This window comes from Acomys minous, assembly GCF_964271855.1.
Source record: "Acomys minous genome assembly, chromosome: 3".
In the NCBI taxonomy this organism is placed as follows: domain Eukaryota; kingdom Metazoa; phylum Chordata; class Mammalia; order Rodentia; family Muridae; genus Acomys; species Acomys minous.
The window spans coordinates 132,838,777-132,860,968 of NC_140485.1; the positions used below are offsets into that span (position 1 = coordinate 132,838,777).

At 41.1% G+C, this 22,192-nt stretch overlaps 1 protein-coding gene across 19 annotated transcripts in view; it reads right to left on the reverse strand.

Annotated features, from left to right (window-relative positions):
- Positions 1-22,192, reverse strand: part of SYNE1 (spectrin repeat containing nuclear envelope protein 1) — a 463,289-nt gene that overhangs the window by 316,564 nt on the left and 124,533 nt on the right. For 18 of the 19 annotated variants that reach the window (XM_084774487.1, XM_084774489.1, XM_084774503.1 and 15 more), the window contains 4 exons: positions 21,543-21,680; positions 20,138-20,302; positions 2,247-2,359; positions 1,547-1,715 (listed from right to left, as the gene is read on the reverse strand). In XM_084774487.1, the coding sequence (XP_084630613.1) occupies positions 1,547-1,715; positions 2,247-2,359; positions 20,138-20,302; positions 21,543-21,680 (585 nt within the window). Of the gene's footprint in view, positions 1-1,546; positions 1,716-1,812; positions 1,918-2,246; positions 2,360-20,137; positions 20,303-21,542; positions 21,681-22,192 lie in introns of those variants that run through there. The other variant, XM_084774492.1, reaches the window with a different exon arrangement.

A 22,192-nucleotide genomic window follows, 5' to 3' on the forward strand; every position in this document is an offset into this window, starting at 1 on the left:
GTTGCATTGTAAAAACACAATTTGTTGAGTCTTCATTGAGGTGAAAAGTGAAGTACCCAGGGGCCCACAGTTATTAAATTTACTCAACAAGAAGGACCCTAAAGCCACTGGAGGAAGCGCTAAGTTGGTCCTCTTCACTGGGTCTGGAGTCTGCACACTGACGCCTGCTGGGAACAGAGGATAACTGTCCACTCTATGCGTACGTGACGTTTGTAGAGTAGTTTGAACTTAGCATCCTGGGAACTCTTTAACTTTATGGAGTAGGCCAGAAGTGCTGAAATTAACACCATCTCTCTATTTATATATCTTTTGAGGAGTTTGAAAAGAATTATTAATACCATTGTTTTGGAACATCGACCTGGTAAAAGGTACTGAAATCTGATTGGCTGTTCTTAAATAGCTAGAACAAAGGATGCAGTCTGTGTAATGAACTCCGTGCTCAGAGCACATCACTTGCTATGACTAAAACTGAAGGTATAAATCCGTTCCTCCATTTAATTATTTATGAGACTAAAGCAATTACTAGAATTTTAAAAATGGATTTCTTTTCCTAACCAAAATAGCTACAAATGAATAAAGTAACATATCCTAACAGGGTTCACAGTTTTTGAAATAACTGTTTCCTAGACCATTTTAGTGACTGTAAAAAGAAGATGTACTAACCATTGGGTAAAATTTTTAGTTTCAAAATCATGCAGGTCAAATAATAGTTAAAGAACAAAAGTAAAACATAAAAAAGCTGATTGTGGTTCCATGGTGCTTCTAAAAAGAGATAGTTTTAATATGAATTCAAGCACATACTCTGTAGGTCGCTGTGACTGATCAGGTTGCAATAAGCTGGTATGTTAAAAGTTTTAGAGTTTAGACCCTGTGCTTACATTTAAGTGTCAGAGAACAGGGCAGAAATGCCCCATTAATAAATATTTCCAATCAAATATTGTGAATAATTTGTGTAGGGGCATGATTGGTTCACTAAGAGGAAACAAATTATCTCAGAACATGAGATAATATTTAAAAATTATGTTGGTACAGAGGTTTGTACACAAAAATGCCCAATGCCTGGGTATAGACAGGTACACCAAAGTCCAGAAGGGAGACTCCGGCAGAAAATCTAACTCGGTGACAGTCCCATGAGGACAGCTAAAAACAGTTCTGCTTCACTCACATTGGGAGCTTAGAGGACGGGGAGACAGTCTCTGAGTATGACAGTTTAATTTTAAAGGACTAATGAAGCTGCAACTAAGGGTATGTGGACGCACGCACGCGAACACATATGCACACGCACGCGCGCACGCACACACACACACACACACACACGTGCATGCACACAAACCCTTTTGTAAGTAATAAAGCCCAGCTCTTGGGTCAGAAACAATTAATACTGGAAACCCTCCCAAAGTCAGGATTTGTAACAACAAATTCCAAAGACTCCAAGTTGATATTCAAGCTGCTCCTGAAAGCTCCACACCTCACATGCAAGCCGCTTCCCAAAGCGGTATTTTCCCACTTGGTAAGGTGGACCTCTGTCAGAGCACTAGAGACTCACGATATAGCTCTGCAGCAGCAGCTCCACAGACTCGCGTCTCCCGTACTTGATGATCCAAGACTTCAGCTTGGACTCAGCGAGGACCAGCAGGGACAGCAGACGGTACTTCAGCTCCAGAAACTCCATTTTCATCAAGTGCAGCTCGGATGTGGAGGACACAAAATGAAACCTAGGAACAGACAGGGAGAATTCACAGGACGTTACTAATAGTAACAGCGCTGGCTGAACCTGTTAACCCAGCAGCCTTCTAAACTCTCCCTGCTCACGGTCAGGGGATCCGATTCCTTCCTTAGCTCAGGGTTTCCAGGGTGGGGAGAACCCAGGACGGATTGAAGCCTTTGATTAATTCGCTTCCCTGCTAACACATCTCTCATCTGTTTCTTTTATAAGCTGTTTTTGCAATGTTACATAATGTTCCTTACAGTATTGAATAAAAATACAGCCTATGATGAAGAGAGCTTTTCTGCGATCTGCAGGCTGTGGGAACACTCTAGCTCGCTCTCTCCAGTTAATAATATATTAGAATGTTGGCACTCTTAGCATCTGTGTGGGAACCTACTTTGCATTTACCCAATGCAAGCATCCCTGTTAAAATTATAACAATTCATTTTGGAAGAGAAAAAAATATGAAGAAGAATACAAAAGCGTCTATCTCACATATTTTGTAAGAGCCTCCATATAAAATCAGACATCCTCTTACCTCTCAGCCATGTCCTCTAGCTGGTCAGGAGGCATTGGGATCCCATTGACAGACCTGGTCCGGTAGATTTCATGGAATGCTCTTTTGTGGGCATCTGTATTTTGAAGCAGATCCTAATACGCAATTAAAAAAAATTTTTTTTAAAACAAGGAAACATGTTCTTAAGAGGCTGAGAAGCATAATTTTCAGGCTGCACTGATGAGTCAATGTATTCAACAATTTGTTCCTGCCGCCACCTTCACAAGCAGCCAGCGCCTGTCATGGGCTTTTACCTAGAGCGGCAGCCCATGCCTGTGGAGAAGCCACTCTACTGGAGCTGTGTCTAACAGTCACAGCATCTTTAAACACGCACGGCACTTGCCCAGCAATGCACTCAGACCTTTTAAAGGTGTAAGATCCAAGCACTGTGCAATCAGTGCTGGAAACAGCCATGTCAGTGTTTTGCCTGGGCTTTGGAGATGCCGTTTGTTGTTGTTGTTGTTTGTTTTTCCTGAAATTGAGCACAACACACTTAACCCCTTAATGGTAACGGGGATTAGCTTCTCTGCTGCTATTTTCAAATTGAACGTGTGAGGGCTACTTTAAATACTACCTGCCAGTTACAGTGTACTTTGAAAATACAGTTTGGTCAAAGAATTTCCCAGATGTACAAAAAGCACCCCCCCCCCCCCAGCTAACAGAGAGGAGAGCAAATGTGTTTATGCATCTATTGATGTTGTTTCTCAATGCTATACAGCGGCAATGCAAATCTTTATTTATCTACTGTGTATTTTACCAGCTGCACACTTATTTATAAAAAGAATCTTTGCTACCAGCCCAAGCCCATTCCTCACATGCATAACAAGAAAGGAAAGAGTTAGGGGAAAAAGCTGATATCTTATTTGCTTACATTTGCTCTATATCCCTAAATCAAAATATAAAATATATGTCAGTCATTGAAAAAACTAAGATATGTTAACCCACCAAGGTGACTAATTTAAATTAATATTATTTCTCTTATCTATTATTGACTAGTATTTTAGAGAAAGAAGCAGAAAGACAAATGACAGATACTTAAGCGAGTAGACAAATAAAAGTATTTAGAATATGAATTAAACTTTTAAAACTCTTAGCTAGCAAGATGGCACAGCAGGTAAGGGCACTTGACACAAACCCTGACAACTTGAATTTGATCCTTGAAAACCACATGGTGGAAGGGAACGGCTGACTCCCACAAGTTGTCCTCTGACCTCCACATGTGTGCAAACATGTACATGCACATGAATAAATGCATAGAAAGCTAGCTAAGAAAATAAATAAAGCAATAATATTCGAGGCTTGACTACATGAGAGGCTCGTTAATTGTGTCACAATCCCCAGTCTAATCTATTTATATCCTAATATATTTTTTGTAATGTTCACATTTTGAAGTATTTGGGTGCATTAGTAAACACACAGACACACAGACACATAGACACACACACACACACACACACACACACACACACACACACACACATACACGTCATTCACACCAGATGGAGGGATCTTTGTCCGCAAGAGGAAAGAGGTCGAGACAGGTGTGTTCGAGAACAGCTGTCAGTGATGAGTCCTTAAGTCACTCTCCCAGCTTTTCCGCATGCCAACATACCTCCATGGCATATGGTCTTGCCTGAAACTGCTCTCCAGTGACCTCAGAGAATTTATGCCTTCACCGCTACTTCTCATTTGTTATGCCTAGTGCACTGGGGAAATTCCTTACATTCCACAGGTATGTAAAGGAGCTTCTATAGCTGGCATACATTGCCTGTTCCTAGGAAGGGTGTGATCACTTCAAAACAGGTGGATCCTGAGCAAAACATAAAACTTTAATTTCACCGGGCTTGCAGGCCAAACAACTGGCTAGGTCTTCCCATGGTTAGCAAAACATGCTCCAAAATAGATCACAGACTGAAATCAAGGACAAAAATTTCAGACCCAGGGCAGGTCTTAGCCCAGCACTTTGGGACACTGGGCTTGAGGATGAGAACAAAAGGAGGCACTGAGAATGCATCTCCTGGATGATGTCAGAATCCCTAAAGGATGGCTAGGACCAGCTTGTAGCAAATACACTGGGGTTGGGGGAGCCAAAGTCACCAACATCAAGAGTGACAGCCAGTGACACATGGGTACTGCCAAGTGATGAACACTAGTGTGTCAGTAAGGAGTCCTGCTTCTTACAGCAATTACAGACAGTTAAAGCACCGATTTCCAATACTGTTAAATATCTGTGGTTGAGTTTCAAGGATGACCACAGCATACCTGTGAGTGACAATGTCAACCCAGCAGAAGGAAAGCTATAGAGGAAGAGGGACAAGCTATGCTGGCGATGGTGGTGGCTGCCATCTATGACAGCGCCTGGGGATGCTGTGAGTTTGAACCTCAGCTGCAGAATGAGACTTTGTCTCAAGAAACCTAAAAGAATGGATGGGAGGGAGGGGAAAGGGTGGGAAGGAGGAGGAACGGGGAGGAAAAGAGGGAGAGGGAAAGGAAGGAAGAGGGAGGGAAAGAAGGAGCAAATAGTGAGTGAGTGAGTGAGTGAGTGAGTGAGTGAGTGAGTGAATGAGAAAGGGAATGTTAGAAACCAACAGCCAGACAAAAATTACTCTGAAAATTTGTAAATAGCAAAAAAGCAGGGAAGGGGCAAAAAGTAAATAGTCAAATGATTTTTAAAAATCCCCCAGTACATGGGTTGGAGAGATGGCTCAGAGGTTAAGATCACTGGCTGTTCTTCCAAAGGTCCTGAGCAACCTTCAATTCCCAGCAACCACATGGTGGCTCACAGCCATCTGTAGTTAGATCTGGTGCCCTCTTCTGTTGTGTAAGTGTACATGCTGGCACAATACTGTATAAATAATAAAAAAAATTCTTTTTTAAAATCTCCCACTACAGAATATACTACAAATAAATGTAAAGTGAATAAGTTTATTAGACAAAAGACTGAGATTGTCAGATCAGAGGAACAAACAAAATTAGTTCAAATGAGAAATAAAAGAGCATATTTGTATGTGCATGGAGAAAAGAATGAAGAAGGGAGGATTTGTATAAGAGATCCCTTCAACATTAGGGAAACAGAAAGGCTGGAACTTCTACAGTATAAAATACATCTGGAGACACTAACTGAAAAGCTGCATAAGCACCATAAGTTCGTGATCAGAGCCCCATATTACTAGGAGACGTATTAATCCAGATATTGAATGTACATAGTAAGTTTGACAGTGTATAAAGCTGATAAAACAGCGTAGGAACTCGCAAGCCTGCATTGCTGTGGGAACCATCAGCACCTTTCCTTCAGTTACCGCAATGGAGCAAGAGTAACAATGGTAAAACTCCCAGATTCCATTGTGGAGTAAGGAAGGTGTAGGGAAGGCCCAAAGAAGAAGAGGAAGCGGGAAGCAGGAATGCCACTGGGAAAGACATTTCCTTAGGGGTGGCAGTGGCAAAGACCTCATGGCAGAATATACTTGCCTCTTGGAGGTCATTATTCTGTTAAGATTTAACTCACCTCATATTTAAAATCAAACCATCAACATTCCTTGTCTTTTTTTTTTGTCCCCAGATTTTTATTTACTTATTTATTATGTTTTATTATTTTTATCTTCATCCTCACAAGACAAATCATGTGATGAATGTCAGAGAACTGTGTCTGTCTTCATGCATATGGTCATTTCATAAATGCTCTGAACACTACTTGGTATGGTGCAGGTGCTCAAAAACAAACAAACAAACAAACAAACAAACAAGAAAAGCTAGAGAGAAGCATCTAGGAGTATAGAAAGAAAAGCAAGGAATCAAACAGAAGAGGAGTTTCATGCACATGAGAGCACTTTGTAAAAGGTGTCTGATGGAAGAGGAATGGGGGGGGCGAGGATAACTGGACAACTTTGTTCAACCTGGCCTGGGTCACATGGTGGCAATGGTTCATTACAGTAGTTTATGTAGAGAGAACTTGGTAATCAGAAAAGGAGACAGAAAATTCTTAACAACTTCTTTGTATCAACGGAAGGAAGGTGTTTGAGCAGTACCAGGGAAGGAAAGTAGGGTGAAAAGAAAGGCTGTGAAAATGTGTACATGCACATGTGTGTGTGCGTGTCCATGCGTGTGTGTGTGCGTGCCTGTGCGTGTGCGTGCATGTGTGTGTGTGTGTGTGTGTGTGTGTGTGTGTGTGTGTGTGTGTGTAAACCGAATGCAGAAGACAATGGAACAAGGGACACATATCTGCACATCTTTCAGAGAAAGGGTAAAGATAGTATCTAAGTCGCATAGGAGTAGCTGGCCTTGGCTGGGAGCACAGATGGTTCCTCCACAGCAACAGCGTGAGGAGCGAGGATTTGGGCACAGATGCACGTGTGTGGGCTGATGGACTCGTGGGAGCTGGCGGATATTCTTTTCTGATCGCTTCTATTTTTCTCGGAGAAATAGGAAGCGGTGTCAGCAGCTCAGTGAGAGGAAGGGGAGGAGGTGAGGAAGGCCGAGGAGACAAGGCACGAAGTAGATGTCCCAGAAATGGACAGGGCGTAGAGTTGGGAAATGCCTGGTGACTGCTACACAGCATCGGGAGCCCAGGTGTGTTAGTCAGTGTGTCAGAAAGTGTGGGTTCTCCAGCTTCATCGGCTGCTGCGGTGGGGGGGCATGACCTATACAGAAACTGGTTTTAATCAGTTTTACATTTTTTTTACCAGTTTAGTAAGAAAAAAAGTGATGTGGACAATGGAAGTGAGGATGTATCCAGTGGGTACATTTTATAAACCCTCAATTAAAACAGCACAAAGGGGATGGCCGAAACGATGAGGAAGGCAGCAGAGCCAAGGGTGAGAGCACTAAACAATTACAGGGTCCTGATGGACGCAGGCTTGCTTGACTGCAGAGTGGAACGCTTGACAGCGAAGTCATGGAGGGCTTCAGCTACTGATGATGATGAGTTTCGGCAAGGATGAAGGAGAGAATGGCGAGGGTAGGATGTGGTGGAGGATGCCAGAGAAAAGAAGGTGAAGGCATTGAAAGGCTGCGGCAGAGCGAGGATCATCCATGGGCTGTCGAGCTTTCCAATCATCGTGCCAGGCATCATGAGGAAAAATAAACTCTCAAGAAGGAGAGAAAAATGACATGGATGGGGTTGATAGTTCAAGATGGTGAGACCAAAGCCCTCTCTCCTGGTGCCTTACAGCTTGCCTTGCCAACACAATATGGCTTCTGCTAAACCATACTGTGCAACAACTTTGCGGGCACATTTAAAGCTTGGCACTTGACGTAGTTACGTGGCTTTGAGTAAGGGACTTACTTTTTCCTGCCTGTAGTACATCCATCTACAAGAGAGGATGGTAATAGCTACATCATATTGTTACGTTAAATATTCAGTAAAATTATGTAGACTGAAACACGGCTGAATCCTCCATAATTGCCTGTAAGAGCTCTTCTTTTTTTCTAGATAACTGAGAATTAAGTTGTCTAAAAAACAGAAAGACCAGCAGTTATACATTGTGTATTCTATATATAATTAACGTAGTCTGATATGCATATTAGTTAACTTTAAAAATATAGTTAAAAAAAAAAGTAGATTAAAGGAACTCATTGCCCTCTTCTGGCTTCCACAGGCACCACACACACATTCACATAGACACAGACATATGCCCACAAACATAGAAACAAAACAAAATCAATTTCTAAAACCTAGATTATAAAAAAAGACCATAGAACTGTTTATAAGTGTAAATTTTATTTATATTTCTTTAAATATATTTAAATATTTAATTTAAATTTTCTGTTTATAAATAAATAATAATAATAAATAATAACAAAGAATAATCGTTTCTTTTTTTAATGATTTATTTATTTCTGGCTTATGTATGTTAGTGGTTTTTTGTGTGTGTGTTTTTGTGTGAGGGTGTTAGATCCCCTGGAGCTAGAGTTACAGACAGTTGTGAACTGCCATGTGGGTGCTGGGAATTGAACCTGGGTCCTTTGGAAGAGTAGTCAGTGCTTTCAACTGCTGAGCCATCTCTCCAGCCCTTGCATTATGCATTTTTAAAGAATAACTCTAACTTCTAAACTCTGGCTATGTAGTAAGAAAATGTGCTATGTAAATATTCGTCTTTCCTGTGTGGCAAGTTCAGAAAACAAGCATTCTAGGTTTATGTAGCACGTTTAAGTTTTCTGAAATCAGAATCACTTGGTATACTGGAAAGGCAAGACAGTGCTTTCAAGCAGCCCTGTATATGTGCGCAGACTCCCCCTGCGGTCCCTAGGCTACTGACTTTCAAGTGAGTCCGATATGCCAGCACCGACTAGTTACATTGTCCGGATTGACTGACTTTGTGCTATTGAGAAAACATAGAATTTTAATTAACAGTGATCCAAATCTCCTGTCTTCTCAGCTTAGTTTTTGTTAAGTACCTAATATGTATATTCTGCATAAACAAGAATTGATCTCATAATTACAATTATACTACTTTATGAATATGCTACTCTAAACACCCATAGCACAGTTTATTAAAAGGTCTACCTCAATAAAAAGATTGTTCTGTATTTCACCCTGAACTTGGCTTTGGCTCCTACCTGCCTCTGTTTGTTTCCTGTTGTCTCATTACTGGATTCTTCAATTTTCTCACTATCTTGTTTTCCCCCTAGATTTTAGACCCTCATCTTCTCTATCACTAATCCTATACATCGCTCTCCTTCCCATCATTTCTGGTTACTATGTCTTGTATGTCATATTTAAGTAGATAGTTGCACGGCTGGTGCAGGCACATGAGATGCTCTCTCTGTCTGTCTGTCTGTTTCTGTCTATCTCTCTCTCTCTCTCTCTCTCTCTCTCTCTCTCTCTCTCTCTCTCTCTCTTCCTCTCATCAGAATGGCTTATGTGGTCAGCGACCCACACAGCAAAGCACATGAATTGGCCAACTGAAAACTCATCCTGTGAGGTGATTGACAACTTCTACGAAACCTTCTGTAATGTTTTAGTAAATGACACACTTGCATTGATCTATGCTACAGCATTTAAATCTGATTTGAGTCCATAAACCCCAGTCACATGGGTGTTTGTCATACCTCTACGTTCTGCTGTTTCCCCAGGGCTGGAAATCTACCATAAAGGAGACCTTTCATGGACACCTCCCCAGCTAACGCAAGGACTCACAACCCTTGTACATACTACATTGCATATAGAATTCTAAGGAAACATCTTTAGTGTCAGACAGTCACATTAAGTTCAAGTACTTTCAGTTGTTACATAGTTTACATGAAACCATTATATATAACACAATTAATTACTAATGTATGAGTGCAGAAGTATTTGTGCAGTCCCGTTTAGATTTTTTCCCTATTTATATATACTTTATATGTCACGATGGGATAGACCTAGTGTTTCTGATTCTGAATGTGTGATGCATCCTGAACACAGTCTGGTCCTCCACAGGCTGGCCCCCAACTGCCGAGAATCGAGGCACAGACAAGAAGGTCCAGACAGTGTGCACGTATTCACACAGATGGACCTCAGAGTTATCCTGTCAGTTGAGAAAGCAGATGACAGGAAATTCTGTACGTCTGTTTGTGCGCATTCATGGTGGCAAAGAGGAGAGGTGGCAAGAGATGATCATCAAATCAAAGGTTGCCTGAGCACAGTCACTCACGAAGCAGGGCAGGGAGCCCAGCAACAAGCCCACATGGCTATGATCAATTGATTTTTGGCAAAAGTGCCCAAAATACACAATTGGAAGGACAATCTGTTTAATCGACAGTTGGAAAAGCTCAAAATTCACACTATATAAAAGTAGATTCTTATCTTGCCTCGTATAAAAGAATCAGCTCAGTTTTTTAAAAAAAAATTTATTTGTTACATATACAATGTTGTGCTTGCATGTATACCTGCACACCAGAAGACGGCACCAGATCTCATGATAGATGGTTGTGAGCCACCATGTGGTTGCTGGGAACTGAACTCAGGACCTCTGGAAGAGCAGACAGTGCTCTTAACCACTTAGTCATCTCTCCAGTCCAGCTCAAACATTTTAAAATGAAGGACTTAATACTATAAAATGACAATAAACAAACAAACATGCCTAAGAGAAGCTTAGAGTGGCCCAAGTCTTTAATCCCAGAACTTGGGAGGCAGAGGCAGAGGTAGGCAGATCTCTATCTCTGTAGTTTGAGGTCGGCCTGGTCTACATATCAAGTTCTAGGCTAGCCAGGGCCACATAGTGAGACCCTGTCTAAAACAAAAAGAAAAAAGATAAAAAATGAAGGAAGGATGGAAAGAAAGAAAGGGAGGGAGGGAGGGAGGGAAGAAGGAAGAAGGAAGGAGGAAGGAAGGAAGGAAGGCTGGCCTGTGACATTAGGCAGAGATTGCTAGGACCCAAGAAGCACAGAGGACAAATACAAAAGGAGGCAAATGGGACTGTGTCATGCTAAAAATCTCCTGCAGGATGAAGAGATTACCAGAAACAAGTCATCCCAAGAGTTGAGGGGGCTTAGCAGACTCTTGTCCCTGTGACAAATTGCTTGCTATAAACTAGCTAAGGACGGTGGTGGGTAAAGCCTCAATTACAATGTAGGCCTGGTAGGATTGCCAGTCCTATATGCAGGAGAAATGCACAGTCCTCTTAGGCCTTGAAGTTATTGTAGGGTTTGGTGTGACAGTTGAGTGCTCCTGTGTATACGTCATCATCAGAAAAGAAGGGCATGTAGCCATTCCCCACATCTGCGACCTGGCTTTGCATTTGGAGGAGGCATGTTAAAACTGAGTTGCCCTCTCAGGCCTGAAAACAAGGACCAAAGAAAACTGAGGGAGGTTGGGGGGATATCCTGCTACGGTGGCCGCGTAGGAGACGGCACACAAGCATCATAGAGAGGAACGGGGGCAAGCACAGAATGAAGGAGATGTGTAGGTCTCGCCTCCTTGTTCTCTCGTGCACTTGGTGATACTCCTCCCTTGGCTTGCATGTTGTTGGCATGTGCACACAGCAAGGCATTCTGGAATGAGTAGAACCCTCCCCCAGGACACACAAGAAGGTCATCTGAGCCAGCAGCAGTTCCCAGTACACAAAAGAACAAAGCTTATAAAGAAAATGCAGGGGCCACGTTCTTCCTGCATTCCTAGAGGCCTGCGGCCATCAGGGACCACTGGGTGAGACCTCACTGTCCACAATTCCCAGCCTGCCCTGTCCCCCTGGCAAGCCTAGGAGCAGTGAGCCCTGCCCCATCCCCTGTGCACCAGTTCCTGGCCCACAGCTCAGCATCTATCCAAGAAGGTCTGTGGCTACCCGGGACAGACAGTGAGACCACTATAGCCCAGTCCCTTGCTTGCTGGGTCCCCCTGCGAGCCCAGTGGCATGAGATAAATCCTGTCCCCTGGGGTCCTATCTCTCAATCCCAACACTACTACCTGCATTCCCAGAGGCCTACAAGCATCAAGGACCACCAGAGGTAAACTGCACCTGCTCCCTGCAGCTCCATTTTATGGCCCACAACTCGCCCTGCATTATCTGAGGCCTGCAAGTACCAGAGGCAATGTGATGGCTAAATGCCACTGTAAAAACACGAGAACCAGGACAATATAGCACTTCTAGAACCCAGCTATCACACCACAGCAAGCCCAGGATATCTTAACACAGCTGAAGCATAAGAAAATGACCTTAATACAATCTTATGAAGAAGGCTGAGGCCTTTAAAGAGAAATTAATAAATCCCCTAAAGAAATACAATAAAATACAACCAAACAGATAGAGACCTTTAAAGAGAAATGAATAAACCCCTTAAAGAAATGCAGGAAAACACAATTAAACAGGTGACAGCAATGAAAAAAACTGTTCAGTATCTGAAAATGGAAGTAGAAGCAATAAAGAAAACACAAGCTGAGGGGATAAGGATATGGAAAACCTAGGGAAAAGAGCAGCAACTACACACATAAGTATCTCAGGCCTAGAAGGTAAGATAGGAGAAAGTGATACATCAGCCAAAGAAAACGTTAAATCTAAAAAAAAATCACTGACATAAAACATCCAATAAATCTTGAGTACTATGAAAAGATCTACCCTAAGAATAATAGGAATAGAAGAAAGTGAAGAGCATCAGCATCAAGGACCAGAAAGTCTTTTCAACAAATTAATAGAAGAAAAATTCCCCAACCTAAAGAAAGCAATGCTCATAAACATACAAGAAGCCTACAGAACACGAATTAGGTTGAATCAGAAAAGAAAATCTTCCCACCACCTAGTTATCAAAACATTAAAACTACAGAACAAAGAAAGAACATTAAAAGCTGCAAGGAAAAAAGGCCAAGTAACTCACAAAGGCAGACTTATTAGGATTACACCTGTCTTCTCAACAGAGATTTTAAAGCTGGAAGGGCCTGCACAGATGTCTTGCAAACTCTGAGACCGCAGATGACAGCCTAGACTACTATAACCAGCAAAACTTTCAATCACTGTAGATGAAGAAAACAGGATATTCTAAGACAAAACCATATTTAAATAATGTCTACCCAAAATCCAGCCCTACAAAAAATACTAGAAGGAAAACTCCGACCCAAAAAGGTAAACTACATTCAATAAAACATAGGAAATAAATAATTTCACACCAGCAGAAACAAAAGAAGTGAAGCACATATACACCAGCACCACCCACATCAAAATAACATGAATTAACAATAATTGATAATTAATATATCTCAACATCAATGGACTCAATTCCCTAATAAAAAGACACAGGCTAATAGAATGGATGTAAAAATAAGATCCATCATTCTGCTGCATACAAGAAGCACACCTCAGCAACTAAAATAGACATTACATCAGAGTAAAGGGCTGGAAAAAAGATTTTCCAAGCAAATGGACCCAAGAAGCAAGCTAGAGTAGCCACTCTAATATCTACTAATATAGATTTTCAACCAAAATTATCAAAAGAGATGGGGAAGGACACTTTATTCTCATCAAAGGAAAACTCCACCAAGAAAAAAATACTCGCAAACCAAAACCAGGAACACATCAAAAACATCATCCACCATGATCAAATAAGCTTCATCCTAGGGATGAAAGGTTGGTTCAACATATGAAAATCCATCAATGCAATCCACTATATTAAAAAAAAACTGGAAGAAAGAAAAAAAACCCACATGATCATCTCACTAGATGCCGAAAAAGTCTTCAACAAAATCCAACATCCTTTCATATTAAAAGTCTTGGAGAGATCAAAGATACAAGGTGCGTATCCTAAACACAATAAAGGCAATATACAGCAAGAAAATAGCCAACATCAGACTAAATGGAGAGAAATTTAAAACAATTCCACTAAAATCAGAGATAAGGCTACCCTATTCAATATAGTGCTTGAAGTTCTAGCAAAGGAATAAGAAAACCAAAGGAGATCAAGGGGATACAAATTGGAAAGGAAGAAATCAAAGGATTACTATTCATACATAATATGATAATATTCATAAGTGACCCCCAAAATTCTACCAGAGAGCTCCTACAGCTGGTCAACACTTTCAACAACGTGGCTGGACACAAAATTAGCACACACACACATAAAAAAAAAACCAGCAGCCCTCCTTTATACGAGATAAACAGGCTAAAAAAGAAATTAGGGAAGTAACACCCTTCACAATACCACAAACAATATAAAATATCCTGGTACAATTCTAACCAAGTAAGTGAAAGACCTGTATGACAAGAGCTTCAAGTCTCTGAAGAAAGAAATTGAAGAAGATATCAGAAGATGGAAAGATCTTCTATACTTACGCATCAGTGGGATTAATAGAGTAAAACTGGCCATCTTACCAAAAGCAATCTAGAGATTCAATGCAATTTCCATAAAAATTCTAACACAATACTTTACAGACCTTGAAAGAGCAATCCTCAACTTCATATAGAAAAGGTAAAAAGCCAGGATAGCTAAAACAATTCTGTATTGTAGAAGAACTTCTGGAGGTTTCACCATGCCTGAGTTCAAGCTACAAAGCAATAGTAATAAAAACTGCATGGTATTGGCATAGAAACAGACAGATAGCTCAATGGAATTGAATCAAAAACCCAGAAATTAACCCACATACCTATGAGTATCTGATTTTTGACAAAGAAGCCAAAACTGCACATCTTCAACAAATGGTGCTGGCCTACCTGGATGACTGCATGTAGAAGAATGCAAACAGATCCATATTTGTCACCCTGCACAAAACTCAAGTCCAAATGTATCAAAGACCTCAGCATAAAAGCTGATACACTAAATCTAATGGAAAGGAAAGTGAAGAATAGCCTTGACCGTGTTGGCATAGGAGACAACTTTCTGAACATAATACCAACATCTCAGGCATGAATATTAACAATTAATAAGTGGGATGTCTTGAAATTGAAAAGCTTCTGCAAGGCAAAGTATACTGTCAATAAGAAAAAATAGCAGCCTACAAAATGGGAAAAGATCTTCACAAAGACTACATCCAACAGAGAGCTAATATCCAAAATATATAAAGACCTCAAGAAATTAAATGCCAACAAAGCAAACAACACAACTGAAAAATGGGTACAGAGGTAAACAGAATTCTCAATGGAGGAACCTCTAATGGCTGAGAAATACTTGAAGAAATGTTCAAAGTCCTTAGTCATCAGGGAAATTCAAATCCAAATGACTCAAGATTCTACTTTAGACTGATTAGAATGGCTAAGATCAAACACTCAAGTGACGGCACATGTAGGTAAGGGGGTAGAGCAAAAAGAAGACTTTGCCATAGCTGGTAGGAGTGAAAACTTGTAAAAAAAAAAAAAAAAAAAAAAAAGAAAGAAAGAAAGAAAAGAAGAAAGAAAGAAAAAAAAAAACTACTGTGGAAATCAATCTGGATGTTTCTCAGAAAATCGTGAATAGACCTGCTTCAAGACCTAGCTATACCACTCCTAGGCATATATCTAAAAGTTACCCCATCATACAACAAGGACATTTGCTCAACCATGCTCATAACAGCTTTATTTATTTAATTTTTTATTTTTAGTTTATGTGCATTGGTGTTTTGCCTGCATATCTATATGATAGTGCCAGATCTTGGAGTTACAGACAATTATGAGCTGCCATGTGGGTGCTAGGAATTGAACCAGGGTTCTCTGGGAGAGCTGTCAGTGATCTTAAACTCTGAGCCATCTCTCTAGCCCATCAGCTTTATTTTTAATAGCCAGAAACAGGAAACAACCCAGATATCCCTCAACTAAGGGGTAGATAAAGAAAATATGGTACATTTACACAATGGAATACTACTCAGCCATGAAAAGAAAGACATAATGCAATTTGCGGGAAAATGGATGGAACTAGAAAATATCATCCTAAGTGAGGTAACCCAGACCCAGAAAGACAGAAATGGCATGTATTCATTTATAAGTGGCTATTAGCTATAAAGTAGAGGATAACCGAGTTATAATCCACCCACCTAAAGAGGCTGAGGAGAGCCCAAGAAGGATGCTTGAATCTTATTTCCTCATGAAGAGGAAATAAAAGTCATTTGAAGTAAATGGAGGGAGGGAACTTTTTGGGAGACTTGAGACCCACTCCATAAGAGAGAGCCTAACATTGTCCCTATTAAGGATACTATGCTATGCTGCTTCCAGACTGGAGCCTAGCATAGCTGTCTTCTGAGGGCCTTTATCCAGCAGATAATGGAAACATATGGAGAGACCCACAGCCAATCAATAGGCTGAGCTCAGGGAGATTTGTAGAAGGGTGGAAGGAGGGAGCCAGAGTGTCAAGGACACCACAAGAAGGCTTACAGAGTAAACTAACCTAGGCCTATGGGGCTCATGAGACTGAACCACCAACCAAAGAGCATCCATGCAATGGACTTAGACCCCTACACATATGTAGCAGATATGCAGCTTGGTCATCATGTGGGTCCCCTAACAATGAGAGTAGAGGCTGCCTCTGTCTCTGTTGCCTATTTTCGGGTCACTTTCTCCTAACCGGGCTGCCTTGTCTGGCCTCAGTGGGAGAGGATGCACTTAGTCCTGCTGCAACTTGAGGTACCAAGGAGGATGTACCCTTGGAGGCCCTCCCCTTATCTTAGAAAATGAAGAGGGTGGAGAGGGGAGAGGGGTGTGAGGGTGGGGCTAGGGGGAGAAGAGGGCGGGGACTGGGCTCACGCTGTAAAGTGATTAAATAAATAAATGGAATAAAATAAAATAAGATAAAATGTAGCCTGGAGGTGACAATTGACGTTTGACAGGCAACATGTCTAACCAGCCTCAGCATTATGGACTAACAGGCTCCAGCTATGACTGTGAGTCCTATGCCTGGACATAATGGGTTGCAACACTGGAGGAGTTGGAAAATGACTTCCTCTATCCTTTCTCCTTGAAAAAAAAAAACAAAAACCAAAAACCATGCTTTCTTTGCCTTTTTCACTCATTTTAGTATCCTTTCCCCATCCTCTTGTCATCTTTTCACCAGTTCAACTTTATTTCTCCACTTTCCTTTAGGTTTAATCATATTTTTATGGCCTGGTTTTTTTTTTCCTTTCCTTCATATACTACTGTTTTTCTCAAACTCTCTTCTTTCCCCTCTTTTCTTGTCTCAAAGATTATTATTAATTTTACTTTTATTCTTATTTAATTCCATTCATATTTATCATCTATTATCTCTGCCATGTTTTCCTCTGTAGACAGAGTGACCGAGAATACCTAGAGAGAAGCCATGTCTGCAAAGACGGATGGATGAGAATGCAGCGGTGTGAAGCAGGGGGGAAAGCTGTGGGTTCAGAGCTTAATGGTACCTGATCTTGGGCAAGCTTTGGCCCCTTTTAGCCCTGAAAGGCCATGTCTTGCCCTCGATTTACAGGACATTCTGTTTTATCACCTTGCACATCACTAGCTTCTGCCAATCCAAAAGCTAAAATTGTCACTAGATAGTATCCGGGGCTGTAGAGATTTCCTCACCTTGCTGTCACTTGTTCTTTGATGTTTTCGTCAATGAGTTCTTTAAATGTTTATATTTATCACTCTTTTTTCTCTGTTACTATAAAAACTCCATGAAACTGGAACACAGAACCTGGGGTCACCTGGATCCACGCTTCCCAGGTCACTCAGATATGGCTCCAGAACACTTTTATCATCTTTGTATTTTGTGTTGACAATGCTATTCTATTTTCCTTTAATTTTTACTGTATTTCTTTTGTTATTTTCCTTCTCCCTGCTTGGAAGGCTAGAATGGAGCCCAGATCACCACACTTGTGGGGAGCTATGCCTTCAGGCTTCTTTTCAATGGTTCCATGTTTGGTTTGGTTTGGTGATTCTGCTGTCATGGGTATTATCCCGCCTCTGGGTGCTACTGGATACTGAGTCCTCAAGGAGAAGCATCTCACTGATAAGACACCCATATGGAGATATTCTCCACAATAGATGTGTACAAGTTGCAACTTAGAAACATAAAACATATGAAAGAGCAAAGCAACATGGTTCCTCCAAAAGTTAATAACTCTACAAAAATGGAATGGAAAAATGTTAAAATGTCAGCAATTCCAGGTAAAGAATACAAAAGTCTAGCTTAAAAATGACCAAAGACCATAAAAAGGATCCAAATTAAAAAAATGTCATGGTTAAGAAATTCAACAAACGGGAATCTACTCTTTAAAAATAAAAGGAAATGTTAAACATAAAAAGTTCAATTTATCAACTGAGATACTCAACTGAAAGCGTTACCAATAATAGCAAGACCAGATGAAAAATATATTAGTAATAAGGACAAAGTTGAGTAATCGTCACATTCAGATAGCAATGAAAATAAAAACAAACACACAAACAAAAAAGCAATCATAGTGACAACATTTAAGACCAAACCTACAAAAGACAAACCAAAATGTAGTTTAAAGACAGAGAGAACTTATTCAATGAGATAATAGCAGAACAAAACCCTCAATCTAGGGAGGAGGATGTGAGGAACATCTGAGTATATAAGGCATTTTGATCCTAGATAGAGAGAACCAGAAAAGGAATCTAAGTTTTATTATAAATTTATATGATTATGAAACTTATAAGGGATTCTGAAAACTGCAAGAAAACCCCAAGCAGCTTACAATCTGCCAGGATGAAGCAGATTTCTCAATGGAAACCTTGAAAGCCAAGAGAGCCTGGACTGCTAAAGTTCAGGACTTGAAAAAAAAATAGCTGCCAACCCAAACTATTATAACCACCAAAACTGCCAACCCAAACTATTATAACCTGCGAAATCAAAGCAGAAATAGAGATCTTTCACAACGAGTAAAGGAAATCATCACTACTTAGTCAAAATTGTAGAAGATACTTAAGGGAACTACATAGGAAAAGAAAAAATACCATATATACACCAGTAAAAAAGAGATTGAAAATGATAAAGAAAGGTCACAATATGAAAGAGCATAGGGGAGGGCAATAGGGTGAAAACGGGAGGGAGGGAGGAACGGGTGAATACAAGGGATGGGATAACAATTGAGATGTAATCTGAATAAATTAATTAAATTTAAAAAAATGGTTGGATTCTTTTAAAAAAGAAAAGAAAGAACTAAATACAATTAACTCATTAACCTGCAAATCTGCAAGACAAAGAAATTTAGCACATAGCTTTGAATAATTCTCTTAAAAATAGAGTCTTAAATCTCCATTTAAAATACTTTGCCTTAATAAATGGATTAAAAAAAAACAAGTCCCAATATTTACTATCTCTACATTGTCAAAGAAATTCATGGAGTGACTCTTCCTAACAATGCTTCCCCAAAGAACCACTGGCTAACTATCAGAAACTCCAGCATCTGGCATGAGAAGGCCTCTTTTGAGTTCTTAGTCAGGGTTGCCCAAAAGACTCCTAAAATATTACATCCTTCAGGCATCCAGAAACACCTCAAGCACTTGGGAGAAATTTATTTTTTGACATCTATAGGAGGAGAAGTCTCTACATATCAGCTTGTTTTTATATATATGCTAGAAGCAAAACACTGGCAGAACAAAAGGGTAAAACGTGCACTGTTGTCTTAATGATTTGTTAACCAAAAAATAGCATGTTTAGTGGATTTAGCCTGTATCATTACAAAATGTTTGAGGACAATCTAACCACACACTAGTGATGACTAGTAGGTCATTAAAGTCCTCAACTGCATCTCAAGGCCTCTACTCCCCAAGCACAACCAAAGCACCAAAGGGCTGCAAGTTTTTGTTTGTCGTCCTTTAAGAAAGAATATGGATATGAGGTATAGAGCCAATGGACAATCATATAATTACATAAATTCATATCATCTGTAAGCTTATCTTTTAATAGAAACATAACATATAGCAGCAGAAATAATGAAGGCTACAGATACAAAGCCCTGCTCCACAGCTATTGGAATATACTTTATGAACCCAATGTACTAAAATTGTCAGTAGTGGGTACAGGCAGGAGCACCCCTGAGAAGAGAGTGTGTGAACCACATAGGATAGATGCTTACAGGGGCACACCCATGCAGGTACTGATGAGGGCGCATCTCCAGGATGCTCATACTGGAAAAGTTTCTGTGGTGGTTTAAATAAGGATGGTCCCTATAGGTCCACATATTTGAATACTTGGCCCCAAGTTAGTGGAACAGTTTGGGGAGGATTACGAGGCGTGACCTTGTTGGAGAAGGTGTGTCATTGGAGTGGACTTTGAGATTTCAAAAGCTCACCCCACTCCATTAGTTCTTTCTCTACTTCCTGTTTGTGGGTGAGATGTAAAGCTCTCCCCTACTGTGCCAGCACCGTTCCTGTCTTCCCGTTGCCATGGTCCCCCTTACAATGGTCATGACCTCTAACCATCTGGAACTGTGGCACCCAAATTAAATGCTTTCTTCTATAAATTGCCTTGTTCGTGTTTTGTCATAGCAATAGAAAAGTAACTAAGATAGGTTCTAAGCCCAACTTTACCTTGTGTTGCTCAAGTTTCCGTTGTATGGTGTTTGCTGTCTCCTCGTGGGCCTGCTGAACAGTGATCTCTTCTCTCAGGGCGACCTCTGCCCTGTACAGCCAGGCACCTATAGTGCCCAGTGGTGCAGGAAGAGATTTATCCAGCTGTATATGCCAATCGAAGAGCTGAAACAGCACAATAAAATGTCTCTGGTATAGAAGACAAAGCCTAAAATTCACCCTTGATGAACTTAAAAATCTACAAAAAGACTCACAGAGGGCCTGGGAAGACAGGGCCGGGGAACATGTTCCCCACGTGAGCATGAAGATCTGGGTGGGACCCACACAAGAACCTAAGTTTGGAGGCAGCTGCTCATAACTGATCCCAGCTCTGAGGAGGTAAGGACAGGTGTGTTCCTAAGCTCCATGTGAGCCACCCCACCCTCTAGTCACAATTTAAAGCTGCAGTCCTGTGAGAATTACAGATGTGCACAAGCACAATCAACCGTTTACATGTGTTCTAGAAATTGGGTTTAGGTCGCCAGGCTCATACAAAAAGCACTTTTATCCACTAGAATTCCAGATTTCCATTGCTGCATCTCACTTTTCACATGCATTCCAGGGGATTGAACTCAGGTCCTTAGGCTTGTGTGGCAGGTGCTTGTACCAGGTGACTCATCCCCCTTTGTCCAGAAACCAAATGGCTTTTTTTTTCCTGACTAAATTTTCTTCATTTCTTCCATTTTCCCAGATTCTCAAGTACAGTTTCCTGGTCTACAGGAATTCCAGCTTAGAAACTGTCCTACTTCTTGGTAAAGCTTGTAGGAAACATAAAATTATCTAATTAAATTACATGGTAAATTCAAGTAAAATATTTGTTAGTGCTGGAAGACGTTCAGAGCTTGGAAATCTTTATGGTTAAGGCTGGATGAAGGATATTATTGTTAAATAGGTCAAGCACCTCTTCCTTCACACTCAAGAAAGAGCAGACAAGCAGAGACATTCCAGTGACAGAACGTGAGCTTGCCCGTTGGAACACGAAGGTCCCGAGAGGCTGGTAAAACAAGACTACAGAACATGAGACGTGCCGACTCTTCCAGGAAGTCTCTAAGGCAAAGGTTTTGCCTTTTCTATAACTGGGCGGTAAGGTCTGGAAGGAGACGGGACTCATGAGGTCTTTCAGGAGGTAGGCCTGGCACCCGGCTGATACAGTCAGGTTAGGGATGGGAAAACAATAGAAGAACTGCTAGAGCAAGCACTTCCGGCAATGCCCAGGGAAGCCTGGCCAGAGGGCAGATATGCTCCCACATGGTTAGTCGTTACCAGCCTCAGCCAGAAGCAGCAGGGCTTTGTGCAATAACACCGTGTGAAAGCTGGTGAGACAGAGCTTGGCTAAGACACATCAGTCCAAGCGAAACCAACTTACCCTGGAGGACACTCTCTCCCAGCATTGTTTCACCAAAGCTTGGTCAAGCGATAATTTGCCGTCTTTCTGGAGTGGCTGTATTAAATGTTCCACCTGCTTCCTTTTTACCTCATACTGAACTCTGAAGTGTTTAAATGACTAAAAGAAAAGAGGAAGCATGGAGACAGTTCAGCAATGAATAATACCCCAGAAGCAAAAGCAAAGGAAAGCACATCTAAGTAAGGGACCTTTCCGCTTGGAAAGTACTCTGCTATGTTGTTGATAACATTGCCCGCAGCAGTTATGACGCTGGCCCTGCCTAGGAACTTGACCATATAAGGTACTTTCTACATACCACTCTCCCTGGCTCTATCTACAGATACATACAAACACTATTGGGCATCCCATAAGTGATCTGACAGAGACAAGTAGCAAAAGCAGAACCAACACCCAGAAATTATGAGGTCTGCATAAAAATGCCAATTATCCTGAGTGCACTCCCTAGACCCACCATGTTTGTCATCAGCTCAAAGACAACCGTGGGAAACTCTGGCCTGTGTGCATCTTCCATTTGAATATTTGGTTTTGTGTATTTAACCCAGAGCCCGTGTGGAAGGTGGGAAACTAGCAATGGGCCATTGAAGGTGAGGAGGACCAATGGGTGAGGACAG